Source organism: Ischnura elegans, chromosome 6, assembly GCF_921293095.1.
Source record: "Ischnura elegans chromosome 6, ioIscEleg1.1, whole genome shotgun sequence".
In the NCBI taxonomy this organism is placed as follows: Eukaryota; Metazoa; Arthropoda; class Insecta; order Odonata; family Coenagrionidae; genus Ischnura; species Ischnura elegans.
Genome location: NC_060251.1, coordinates 108,573,502 through 108,587,489, shown reverse-complemented (window position 1 = coordinate 108,587,489; position 13,988 = coordinate 108,573,502). Strand labels below are relative to the sequence as shown.

The following is a 13,988-nucleotide window of genomic DNA, read 5'->3' as shown; positions in this document are numbered from 1 at the left end:
TTTACAAGTAAAATGTATACCCGTATAAAAACCCGTCGACTATTAGTGAGGTTAAGGTGCCAGACAGTCAAGCCGGTGACAACAAACATAGACCTACTAAAATTAATTCTAATGAGGAGTATGATCTGGAGAGCAACGCTTTACGGTGCGGAAACGTTGACACTTAGGAAGGAGGACGAGAGAAGACTGGAGACGTACGAGCTTTGGGCGTGGCGAAGAATGGAGAGATAGAAGTCTACTGAGGTGAAAAGGAACAACAAATTTCAGGAGATGATAGACAGGGAAAGGAAATTTCTTGAGGGAATGGGATAAGGAGGGGTACGATGGTATTGATGGTGCGAGTACTTATTGGAGATGGCATAAAAACCATGTCAGAGGGAGGAAAGTCAGTTAAGTTGCTAAGCAACAGGAAGGGAAAAGGATTATTGGGTAGCATTTAATGGTATTATAAGTATGAATTGAGAGGGGAGAAGTTGCTGAGGTAATTTGCATCCTAACCCATAAAAATATACCTTAACCGCTATAATGTTTTCTTAATGAACTATCTAAAGGCCTTCAGTAAACATCTTTCTCATTATGAACATAAATATTCACAGAGAAGAGGTTTTATTACATCCTCTCAGGCTTCATGGATAAAAGATTCAACAATTGCATCAATCAGCAAAAGAATCTTATTTTTCAAACGCGCGAGTCATAACTTAGCCTTTTAGAATGACCCTCATTTCATAGTCCATTACATTGGACATCTCCATGAGATTCTAATGCGTCACATTTTTTCTTAGCTGGTGACGCATGCTTCTGGGAAATATAAGGCCTAGATCATAGGAGCGAATAAAGACGGCGACCATTCTGGACATCTAAGATAGCAACGCGACCAACTAAAAACTCAAAGGTCGCTGTTTCGGATTCCACATCGGAGAAAGAAGTCATATGGCGTAATGTAACCTCATATTGCTGCTCATGAAGTCACGTGATGGTTTTCTGCTAGCTTCCGAATTGCGTTGATACCCAGAGCACAAATACGGTACCTAGTGGCGGATACAAATGGGGGGCGCGCGTCCCCCCCCCTTTGCGGGGCCCCTCTCACTGTGGAAATTGTAGAATCACTATTTTAACTTTTTTATATCATAAGGTGGCATTGTCTTGCATATGGGTACAATCAGTTTAAACAAAATTTTCTAAAACGTTGCATATGACTTGATTATCTTTTACTAACAATAAGATAAAATAATTATTTTTTTTCTCCTTATCTTGACCTCGTTTAATTCATATTAAAATATTTCCTGGAGTGTAGGTCAACGTTTGTTATGCAAAAAAGTTATAGCCAACGTTTAGCTGTTTATTTTAAACCATCATCAGGGCTATGAAAGAAATAAAACACTAAAATATTTTAGACCTACACCCCAAGGAATATTTTAGCATGAATAAGATAAAAGATAATCTTCAGAGCTCAAAAAAGCTATTCATATAATCATGTGGTCCTCCATGAAAAATCCATTTTTTACACTTTTTCTCATATTATCAATGATTTTACGAATTAGAGCAAAGAACACCGTGAGACTCACTTAAGACACTCACTCGCACTTCAATCTCGACCCTTCCCGTGAAACTCGGAAACATAATTCGAGGTGTTCTTCCGTTGAAAGTAGGTTTGCGTTTTTAATTAGAGGTGACTCGATTCCAAATGTCGATTTCACCAATTTTCAGGCACGGAATCGAGAATCGATCGCCTAAAGTCGATTCCAATTCCATCGATTTCAGGAAGATAAATATTTTAAAATAGACAACAAGCTTGGGGCATAAAGGCTGCCACACATCTGAGCCATTTTGTATTGTACAATATTAAGTTAAAAATTTATTCATGAATGAGTTAAAATGTTTATTATATTTTTAAATTCGAGGATAAATAACCATAATACTAATAAACTATTTTTAATAAATATACTATTTGGGCTATTCCATTGTTTTTATTAGTTTATTCCATTAAATTCTCATATTTTAATAATAGCAATGCTAATGACAAATTAGTTAGTATGAATCAGAATCGATAGAAACGGATCGAGGATCGGAAATCGATTTGAAAGAATCGGAATCGACAAAAAGTGGAATCGACTCATTCCTAGTTTAAATGTAAATGAATCACCTAGGCCGATTGCCCTACCTCACCCTCTTTAATTCACATTTCTATTCCATTTATTTATATCAGTACACATTGCCCTACACCAGTCCCTTCCTGTCTCTCCAAGCATATCTAACGATTTGATCGTTGGATCCATCTTCCTCATAGAATGGTCCTCCAAGATTGTTAGAACATTAATTGCGTAAGCTTGGTTTCGTTAGTAGTAGGACCCGCCCGCCTCTGTGACGGTGCGGGATTCCTCGTCCCTTCCCTTCCTTCCCTATCCCCTCCCAGGAGGCGTCAACTGGCTCCTACCACGGCGGCGCCTCCTTCCTTTCTCCTTCCAGTCCTCCCCCTTCTGTTGTCCAGAGGTGATAAGCTTCGGCTTCAGACCTCGGCCCAGGAGTGTAACCCGCGAGCCCGCCCTAGGGTTTCGTATCCACTGTCTTTGAAAACATACTCCTCTACACCACAACTTTAAGCATCCCTTCCTAGCTCAGTAATCACTCCAATCAAACGCTATGTCTCCTCTATATCTCACTCAGCGGTTTTCTTCAGCCATCCCAGCTTTATCCTCGCTCCTTTTCCTCTCCGTCCATCTCACCTTCTACATTCTCCTCCATACCCACATCTCACATCCCTTCCATACCCACCTCCAGCTGCACCCCGTACAGTTGACGGAAGCAACTAACATTTGATAGAAGTTGATTGCTGTTGCATTAATTTTTGGAAAAGTAGTTGGTACTCATTGTTGTTGACTCATCATCACTGGTCAACAATCCTAGGATTGGTTTGACGCAGCTCTCCACTCAGTTCTCCTATCAGCTAATCTTTTCACTCCTACGTATTTCTTCTCTTTCACATCTCTCTTTACTTGTTCCATATATTTTGTTCGAGGTCTTCCTTTTCCATTCTTGCCTTCCACCTGTCCTTCGACGATTGTCTTCATCAGGCCATCATGTCTCAAGATGTGGCCTATAAGGTTGTTCCGTCTTCTTATTAAGGTTTTCATGAGGCTTCTCTTCTCTCCTACCCTTCTTAGGACTTCCTCGTTACTAACTCGGTCGATCCATTTGATTTTCATCATTATTCTGTAGCACCACATTTCAAAGGCCTCTATCCTTGCTTTCTCCGCTGCGGTCATTGTCCATGCCTCACTTCCGTATAGGAGCATACTCCAGATGTAGGTTCTTATAAATTGTTTCTTTACATCCATATTTAAGTTTCCCGCTGTAAGCAGGTCTCTCTTTTGGTGGAATGCTCTCTTCGCCTGGGCTATTCTGCTGATAATTTCTTTCTTGCTTCTCCCGTCACTAGTTATCTTGCTTCCCAAATAACAGAATTCATCCACTTCTATCAGTTTTTGCCTCCCTATTTTAATGTTGGTATTGACTTCTTCTCTTCTGCTGCATACTAAGATCTTGGTTTTCTTCGTGCTTATTTTCAGTTGATATCTACTCATTACCCTACCCATATTAACCAGAATATTTTTCAAATCCTTCTCTGTTTCTGCTATAACGGCTATGTCATCGGCAAATCTTAGCATGCTTATTTTTTCTCCATGGATATTCACTCCCAATGCCTTTTCTTTGATTTCCTTACCAACAGCGCCAAATGATAACGTGGGACCAACTTAAGACACTATTTAATATCATCCCTTCTTTCGACCTTTCCTTTCATTTTTCACTGTTTTGTGTTCCTTTTCATGAATTCTATATTCCTCCGAGTGTGGCCAGCCTAAGCCGGGCCTGGGTCTTGTCTTACGCGCAGTGGACCATATTGTCACGTTTCCCTTTACTCTTTCAAAGACTTCCTTAATTCTAAAATTATCCGTTTGATCCTCACCATATGCCTCATCACACATTTAAAAAATGCATTTAAACCTTTGTTCTCGCTGCCTGATGGCTCATCCCCCTGATTCTTAAAGGACCAAGCGACAAAGAAGTGCTTTCAGCTGCTGTTTCTTGATTCTGCTTCATCTTTATAAAATGCTGGATTATTTTTACTAGCCTTTCTCTAAATAGAATTTTTGTACACCAGTTTCATGGGTGACTAGATATTTTCGGAAAAATTGCCGGGCCTTTTATTAATGGCACGTAGGATATGCTTCGAATTTTAATAGCAGGATATCGCAAAGCGTAATCAGAGTCAGAGGTAATGTATTCAGAATGCAGTTCTGTTTTCTTAGGAAGAAAATTCCGGTAAAATTGCTGCCCCGAATACTCGTTTGAATGTTAAGTACCTTCTCCATTCTGCACTTCTGAAATATTTGCCTAGATCAGAAATGAAATTAGATAATGAATTAAATAACTTTTTGAAAATCGAGTGCATCGATAAAGAATATGACACATTTTAAATATTATTATAAAGTATTTTTTCTGATTAACGTCCTTTAAATCCATAAATAAAATCCTTAAAAATGGTAATGAAGATGGGAGGAGGAAGAGGAAGAGATATCAGTCATGCAGGCGCTCAAACATCTAGGTGAGAGATTTTTAACACAATGTAAACTGCATTTCTTCTTACTATAGTATTATAAGTAAAATTTTAAGGCCCTCTAAATTGTAGAACATAGCGTAATTAAAATAATTTATTCTTAACTGTAGCAAATTTAAGGATTTAAAAACTATGGCCCATTTGTTATTGCAGTGGTAGTAAGATCAATTATTTCGGGGTAAATTCATAAAATATCCTTATCCCAGAGAGATTATACCCAGACTGCTCATGTGAATCGCTGAAAGACATCATTCAAAATATATTTCTTCGCTCATTGGCAGTTATATGACAAAATATTTTTCATGCAATCAATATCTCTTTCCCTAATGGAGAAAATGATATTTACACTATTATTTGGATCACCGTTCCAAAACATGATGGACTTGTAATAATGATGGATGGTTTTGGTAATCTGTTGACCGTAAAATGAAATATTATGCCGATAATGCCTGTTTCTTCGAATGAAAGGAACGATTTGCACGATAACAGCATTAAGATTAGACCGGGTCACGCCATTCTCAAAATTATTCCATCAATTCAATTTCAAAGCGGCAAAACATTAAGGCAGGAGAGGTGGAATTCGAGATAAATAAATTGTATCATTTTCAGGTCAAGGAGATGCGAACTATTTGACCTTAAAAGGTAAATAATACGAATCGATATCCTTCATTCCTTTTCCTCGCGAATTGGTAAGTGGTCACTTACAGTTCAATTCCATTAAAGGACATATTTCTGCACGAGGGCACTGAAGTGGACAACAAGACTAGTCTGACGATTTAAGTTTCTAAGATTAACTAATCTTGCGGTTAATTGCCACGAAAGATAGCCCCATTTGCGAGTTAATCTCTTTCTTGCTAGGAAATCGTCGTTATCGCTCGTGAAAGTGGATTAAAGTCCGGCTGGAAGACGGAATTATCACATGCGCGTAAATAAGTCTCATGCAAACATCTAGGGACTGAAGTTTGAAAAATCGACTCTAAATATTCTTCATAAAAACATGAATGGCTGAAAAACCGCATGAAATACGACCAGAAATCAATACTTTAAAGCATGTTTTACAAAAATATTTTACTTGTTTTTGTTGTATTTTACTTGGGATGCTGATTTTTCCAAGAAGACTGATTGATTTTTCTCTTACGGAATACTAAAAACCCAAGGAAATGTAGCCATTTTAAGCCAAATAAAAATAGAAGAACGCTAAATTAAATTAGGAAGGACGCAAACCACAGGGCGGTTACCTAAATATTGAATTGTGAAAATATTGAAATATGAAAAATGGGCGGTTACCTCTTTGAAAATATTTCATCAAACGTATTACATTAAATGTGGAAAGGGACGGTCGGAGGAATACCATTTATGGTGCAAAGAAGTACACATGAACAAAAAGTAACATCACTAAATGACTGTAATTAAAACATCATGCGCTTTAAAAAATACAGGTAAATACTTAAAAGGGATATTCGAAGGGCATCGATTAAGCATCGATATTATCCAGTTCAATTATCTTCCCAGTAATAAAATATTTAAGAAGTACAAAGTTTTACATAAGTCGTGGACGTTCCTCAACTGCTTCTTCATTTTTACTAAGATTCTACTTTTGAAGTTAGAGACGTACCTTCGTACCATTACGTCCAAGATTTAGGTCCTAATGTCCGGTTAACTCTGGGTTTTAATTGTCTACCTATCTTAATAATTTTATTCATTTGGGCTGATTTGGAACGAATTGACTGGTAAATCAAACGTTTCTTGTTAGTGTGCCCATACGAAGGTTAAAAGCAAAAAAAGTTCAAATCACAGACGAATATCGATCAAACGGAACTAGAGTTTTATTTGAGGTAACATATACACAATATCTTACGGAGGGATTGGGTTAAATTCGTAAATTTTATATGGATATAACCCAAGTCCCCAGGATGAAAAACCATTCCTTAAGACAATCACACCGCACAGAAGCACACATGCCTTAACACAATGAAATTACATGATGGAAAGAAGACAAAATAAGACTCGAATTCTCTATTTACTATCGAAGTAAATTCCTTACAGTTGGACAGTATTTACGTCGATTCGTTCGCGCAAAAACCGGAGAAATGCCTATCATATACTCACGACGCATCGAAGAAAGCGTTTGATCCTCCAAACTCGTTTGTGTTTTGCATCCATTTTGATTGGCTGATCAACCTGTTGCGACGACGAACTTCCGTAATGAAACTACTAACACTTCACTCACTGAGTACAGGTTTGCGAGCTATTTCCACGTGCTCGAAAGAAAAAAAAATGTGTGCACTTATGAGAAAAAAAAAGGTCGGACACAGGACACCACAGGGTGAGAATTATACGAGATGAGATTCTTCAACGACTTCGGTCGTATCACACACACACACACGTCCGGATAATGTCTCAAGGACCTCCGGCAAACGACAAATCCTCGCCGCGGAGACTTCTCATGTCGATTCCATTTGACTTCGCTTCCGTCGACGACTTTGGCCGAGCTCACGGAATGCACTTGATGGACTGGAAAGAACGTATCCACAACATACACACGCATCGACCTACCCCCACCACTCCACCCTATCATTCCCCACCCTCCCAACCCCCTCCCCCCAGACCACACTTCCGTCCCCTCAACGTGTCAATCCCTTCCCCCTCTCCCTTCCCGCCATCTCATCGAAGAAAACGGCGGCACTATTATTCCTTCTTTCTACTCGCTTGCCAGACGACGACGACGGAGATAAACACATTACGCAATAGCCAAGAGAGGAGGCGGCCAATTGAAATGGAGTGAGGTCCCGAAAACGCCCTATTACTGACAGTTAACAAGGAGAAATAAGTATTCGCGCGGGAACACACACATGTAAGGAAGTCGCTCCTATTTTTTTGGTCGAGCGCTGCTGTCGCTTTCCCGCGAATCTTGGCGATAGAATTCGGTATGCCATTAGGCCTTAGCAGGAAGCTTCACAGTCTCTTGAATAGTTGTATTTTGTTTTTGTTTTGTTGGAAAAAAACTCCTTTAAAACATAAGCCATCTCCAAAAATTTGTAGCGTTATATAGAGTAGGTTAACGTAAACATTTTCTGAATCGCAACTATTTCAAAAACTTAAACAAAATACTGAGGAAAACTATTCAAATTAGCAGCATAGGAAAATCTGTATAAAGAATAATAATACGGAAATATTATTCCGAAAAAAAGATATCGTCATTCAAAAATCTAAGAGCGTGAAATGCGTACCCCAGGAGTAGCAATCTTTCGATTTGGGCAATAAAAAAATAATAGGAAACCACCCTATTGAGACAAAGGCCCGTAAACGTAACTCTCTTACTGACATCTTTAAGCGGAAAAAAAGTAATCTCGTGTGGGAGCGCATGTGCAAGTAAGTCTCTCCCTGTGAATGGTGTTCCCATAGACGCATTTCATTAATTGTTTTTCCGCGATTTAATGCCGAGAGAATTTGGTAGGCTTGGTGGCGTTAAGATGACTCATTACTCCTTTGCGGAAGGACGTAACTGGTAGCGTATTACTCTTTTAAAACTGCAGTCACATTATTGTAATTTTTTATTGCCTATATTGTTGGGCCCTGTCAACTTTTTTTGAATCGTAACCGACATAAAAAAATCATAGGTGAAAATAGTGAGAAAAAACTTTTTCAAATTGGAGACGTAAGTAAATCTATACAGGGAAGTTTACGGTTATATTATTAATTCCTTCATTCACCAGCTAGCGGACGACGGAGAATGCTACACACATTAAACAATAGCTAAGGGAATAGGCGGCTAATTGAAACGTAGGTCCAAAAAAGCTCTTTCACTGGTAGTTAACAGAGATTAAATAAGTGATCGCGTGTGAACACATCTTCAAGGATGTCAACCTCTACTAAATGATGCTTGTCAAGCGTTCGCATGAGATTTAGTGTTTTTCCACGAATCAATGCCGAGTGATTCGGATTGGCTTCGTGGTTTTTATGGCTTTTTAATGGTTTCAAATGCCTCTGAAACCACTTGTAATGGATTCAAATTCACAACCTTTGAATGGCAGACGAGGTTTTAATGCCACTGTCAATGAAACATTTCAATTACACTTTCCGCTAGCAATACTCATAATAATAGGAGCAGTAAAATCTAAATCACGATCAATTAAATATGGTATAGATTGTTGTGATAAATAATAGGCTGTTGATTAGCGGGGGCTGAAAATAAGGAATTAATACAAGAACAAACACTCCCTCACTTAATTCATTTATATAACGAAGAAGATGTACCGAAAAATTAAGATAAGATCACGGGAAAACCAAATTTAATTCTAGTTAAACGAAGGAATTAAGTGTTAGCGCCCTCAGCAGTGTCGTGGGTAAGGTAAAAAACTAAAATAGCCGATAATAGATGGCTTTCAGAGAAAAAATTAAGTGCATACTATAGTCATGGTTACAAATATTATCACCGAGGAATGAATGATATTTCAATGCAAATAAAATCAAAACAATTAAAAGTTCCCGAGTCTCTCAATTATAGAACGTAACACAAATAAACATCGTGGCACTCAGAAAATACATTAGTTCAGAAAACAATACTGGATCAGAGAAAACATGACTGTCTTTTTTTAATGAGTATCTGAATAAGTATACATGATCACGCGTTCTTTCTAGCATTAAGTCCTCAATTTCCACATTTGGGTTTTCCACGCATACATAACAGTATATTGATGAGCAATAAGCCCACACTCTTGTCTTCGTCTACATTACGGCAACGCATACATTGATTCATATATTTACTCTCCACCCCCCTAAGGCTCTGGGAGCTAGACGTTCACGTCATGTGATCAAAGATAAAAACGGGAGCATAATAAATAAATTATGGCAAGAATCTAGGCTATCCGACAATTCAGACGATGTAATCTCGTCCACTGACTTTGACCCAAATCCCGGCGAAAATGAGACGAAAAACCACAGGAATAAAAGAAACTGCGACCTACAGCCAAGTCATTATCAAATGAGTTTGTTCCAGGAGGGAGCTGTCTAGATTACCTCGATCAGAATTTTTTTTCCGAGAAGCGAGGTACGTGTCACTTTCATGTATATTACAAAATCCGCTGTACTGATAGAGTTTCATCTACAGATGGCCACGGAAAATAGGATCTGGTGGAAATTACGTTTGAAAATCTGAATACTCGTAACTTCGACACTTGTATTTATGTATTCGAGTAGAGTTGATCAAGGCGAAGATTTACATGACATTTCGTAAGAAAACTAACATTGTATCCGTTATGCCTTCAGAATCATGTCACTATCATCGTAAGTCAATAATACTATGATCGGTTTGACGCAGCTCTCCATTCCTCTCTCCTATGCGCTAGCCTTTTCATAGTGACGTAATTCTTTTCTTTTATACTTATTCTTTATACCCTGCCCTATGTGATTCATGAGGGGGGGGGGTTGCCCTTCTTTCCGTCAACTTGTCATTGTATGCGATTGTTTTCATTAGGCCATCATGTATAATTATGTGGCCAACTAAGTTGTCCCGTCTCTTCTTAGAGTTTTTAGAAAAATGTTCTATGATATTAATAAAACTAAGGTTCTTCGCCGGACTACGTCTTGAGTAATGAACAAATGGATTCTGCTAGTCAAGTAAAATGAAACGGGTAACAAAACCTGGCATGCATTAGCTACGGTCGGCTACAAAAAACAGAGAAATGTTTAAAAAGGATCCTCCATAACCTTTCTTTGCTTATTTTATAGCGACCATACGTGATGGATTTTTTTTTAACATCATATCGAAAAATGTCTTTTGAATGAAACAGTCGCTTATCCTTAAGCAATGATGAATGGAAGGCCTATCTAAAATAATCTATAATCGCACATTCGTACTTACAGCCTTAAAATACCTTTTTGAAGAAATATGTCATGGAACATCATCTTACATCTTACATCATTGTACAGCATCTATTTGGAGCGCGGATTATTGCCGAACGAAATATGTAATAGGCAAATAACCTATTATTAGCACAAAAACTTGAAGCAATTATCGAATTTGGATTGAGGTAGGTAATAGAATTAAGCAACACAAATAAACCGCAAAAATACGCCAATAACCAAAGATATTGTAAAATTTTGGCCAGAGCATATACGGATTGCATATAAACTCTCACGTTTTTCACCGATTTGAAAAGACCATAAAAACGTACCAAAAATGATTGTAAAGTTGAGGGGTAATAATATACGCTAATAATAAATTCGGCCGACATGGGTGTATGAATACGGGTTTTTGAATCAAAATAGCATCGCTTGATTAAATAAGTAATTAATTTTTCCTTGGAGGCGGCGGACTCGTCCGCCTTACTTGAAGTCATTTCATCTCATCCACTAGGTCCTTTTTCTAATTGATCGACAATCATCCACCATTTGTTAGCAAGCATTTAGGGGAAGTTTTCAGCGCTGGAAGAAAAAAAGGCTCCCCACGCTAACATGATATTTTTAGAGGCAGATCAATGTTTTTATTTATAAATACTGAGTTAGAAAAGTTATACCCTTGAACTACTATCAGCACGTTGTGATCTATTTTGGCTGCTGACATAAAAACTTTCATCTGATTCACGGACACGGCCACAGTAATGCCAGAAACAGCTGGACAGCGGTTTTGGCGGCTGGTGGATAAGAGAATGTAACATTAGCTGTGCCGGTGATACCGCAATTACTCCCCTTTCGGAACATAAAAAAGCTTTATCGGCATGGTATTCCAAGGTGACCGACAGTTTACGCCATTTTCGGTCGTGAGAAAGTTAAGGATGGAGAAGAGAAACCCGGTGTCGGTGTTTGCGGAACATAAGAAGATCGATCTCTCGGATCTCTCGGCGACGGATTACTCGATTAAAACTAGTGACTATTGCCAAGAACGTTTAAGGTGTATAATTTGGAACCTTGCTAACATTTAATTGCTTCTCAAATTTTAAAAATTTACCTCACGCTTTTTTATACGTAAGGTTTAATATTTGAGATTACCTAAATTAAATTCTCAAGAAGTTCTGCTATATACACCTAGAAAATTTTATGAGGATAGCCTACGTTTTAAGCAAAAAATTAATCGCGACATTTTTTATATAAAAACTCCCTGACTCTTCCATATATTTCCCATTAAAAATATTCGATTATATTTCAAAGATCTATAATTCGATTAAATCTCGGTTTCCAAATCAATTGGAATTAATCTGGCTTAAATGCAATAGTTTGGAGAACAGCCATGCAAATATTTCAAACTTTTGATAAGGAAAAAATTTTATGTGGTCCATTAAGTCTGTAAGAAAAATTTTCCAAGTAATTCTCATAAAAATTTTCCAACTGTTTCATGAATTTGTCATCCCGAAAGGGAGATAAACTTTGCAATTTAAATAAATTTTAAAGACAATGTATTTTAAGGCTTTGTAAACTCCTCAAGACGCCAACTATCATTATCGAGCATAATGTGTAAACACGTAACCAATGAAAGGAGCAGGATATTTGAAAGCCCTAAAACCCCTGGGGCCAATTTCTCTTGGCATTTCTGCCACTGTGCTTCTGCTGGAAAGGGGAGATACGCCACAATGGGATGGATGAGAATGAGTTTCTTTATCCCTCACAACAAGAAGAATGATCGGCGAAAACTCTTTGATCGACTATTTTGGGATCAGCTACCTATTTTGACAGGGGACGATCGGACGATGAACACGACCGTAGGTGATAACGAATCGATACGGGATACACCTAATATTCTTTCGCCGATGGAATCGAGAGCGATTGACGCCATCCTCCAGTGGGACTGACAGTATCTTTTCACTCACATCTGCCAATCTCAGACCGTTACTCGTCCTTGAAGTGGCTTTGGGATGAGCCGAGAGATTTTCAATGTCTATCCACTGTTATTCATAAAACAACATCTTCCGAAGCCATTGATGTCGCCGTTTGAAAGAGCTACGCCTAAGTAACTAAACCAAAAATATATATACAAGGTATTTCAGTAAGAATTTGCATTTCTTATATTCATGAGAAATTAATATAACTTATTTTACCAGGATGTTTCCACTCTCAAATAATCTGATTTCTGTAAAGGTAATTTGTGCATGGAATTGCGTCCCTTTTAGAGCTGATTGAAAACACATCTCTGTCATAGAAATTTAAAAAGTCTGTATTTGAAATATTCCACATACACAGAGGCCAAAATATACCACTGTAATGAGTCCTCTTTTATAGAGGACAGGTTGTAATAAGTATTTTATCTTGAGGAATTATTCCCTTAAAGGTTATATCATATTGAATCATATTGAAATTTTCAGGAAACATAATGTAAGACCTTAGTTAATATTTGTCCCTATTATTACAGGAAAAAAATTCATCTGAGAAAGTACTGAAGTAAAATTTTAACATCCCAGATACATTCACATCGACAAAAGTATCTTCTCAATACTATATGCTAAACGATTCAAGAGAATAATCTAAATTTTATAAAAGTAATTTACGTCACGAAAATCAGACCGGTAGAGTGGGAATCAGGTGTCCTATTAACGTGAGGTATTTCCCCCTTGACAATAATACACAAGGCAATACATATTCTTCGTTCGTTTGTGAATAGAAAGTCTGGAGAGCGGGTCAACCAGCCAGCCACCTTCCCTCCCCGCTTCGGCCGACCACCATCGAGTTAAATGAACCGAGACAAAACAACCAACCGCACTCCATCCAATTACTCAGCGAGAAGATCTCCTTGACACTGCGCTCCGATACGAGATATACGTTTTGACTTAGAGGTATTGCGAGAAACCTTGGCACATAGAACCAAAAGTGCTTATTACATAAAGATTGCGGAATTTTTTTCTTCCGACAGCTTTTTTTCTCTCTCCTTTACCGCAGATTTCTTGCGGATGCAAATGAGGCCCCCATTATCATATTAGAAAAGAAAGATAATTTTTTAAGCATCGGTGCGGACAGCTTCAGCTAAAATGAGTTTTGAAAGGGTAGGAAAATTTTTCCATCGTTTTGTAAAAAAAGCGACTCTTATTAACCACAAAATTTGAAATATCTACATCCAAATGAAGTCAACTTTAGAGAGATCTCATGGAACAACATGATATCTATTTTCTCCATACAATAAAAATGAATTGCTGTCCGTTAGTCTCGCTAAAACTCGAGAACTGCTGGACCGATTTGGCTAATTTTGGTTTTAAATTATTCGTGGAAGTTCAGGAAAGGCTTAAACCGTGAGAATATTATTCTGCAAGGCCAATGAGGCCCTGGAATGGACTGTGACTCATTTCCATAAGAAATGCATGTAAAACTCCTTATTAATGCCTGCAGATCTTTTTTAATGTGCACATTCAAATTAGTGATAATGATTGCATATAGTTGAACCATACAC

General features: G+C 37.9%; 1 protein-coding gene across 4 annotated transcripts in view; it reads right to left on the bottom strand.

The window, feature by feature from the left end:
* Positions 1–13,988, bottom strand: part of LOC124161496 (cGMP-dependent protein kinase, isozyme 1) — a 494,161-nt gene that overhangs the window by 206,128 nt on the left and 274,045 nt on the right. The window contains exon 1 of one of the 4 annotated variants that reach the window (XM_046537828.1): positions 6,725–7,119. The exons of the other annotated variants lie outside the window; for them this stretch is intronic. Within the exon in view, the coding sequence (XP_046393784.1) occupies positions 6,725–6,778 (54 nt within the window). The 5' untranslated portion in view covers positions 6,779–7,119. Of the gene's footprint in view, positions 1–6,724; positions 7,120–13,988 lie in introns of those variants that run through there. 4 annotated transcript variants of the gene reach the window in all.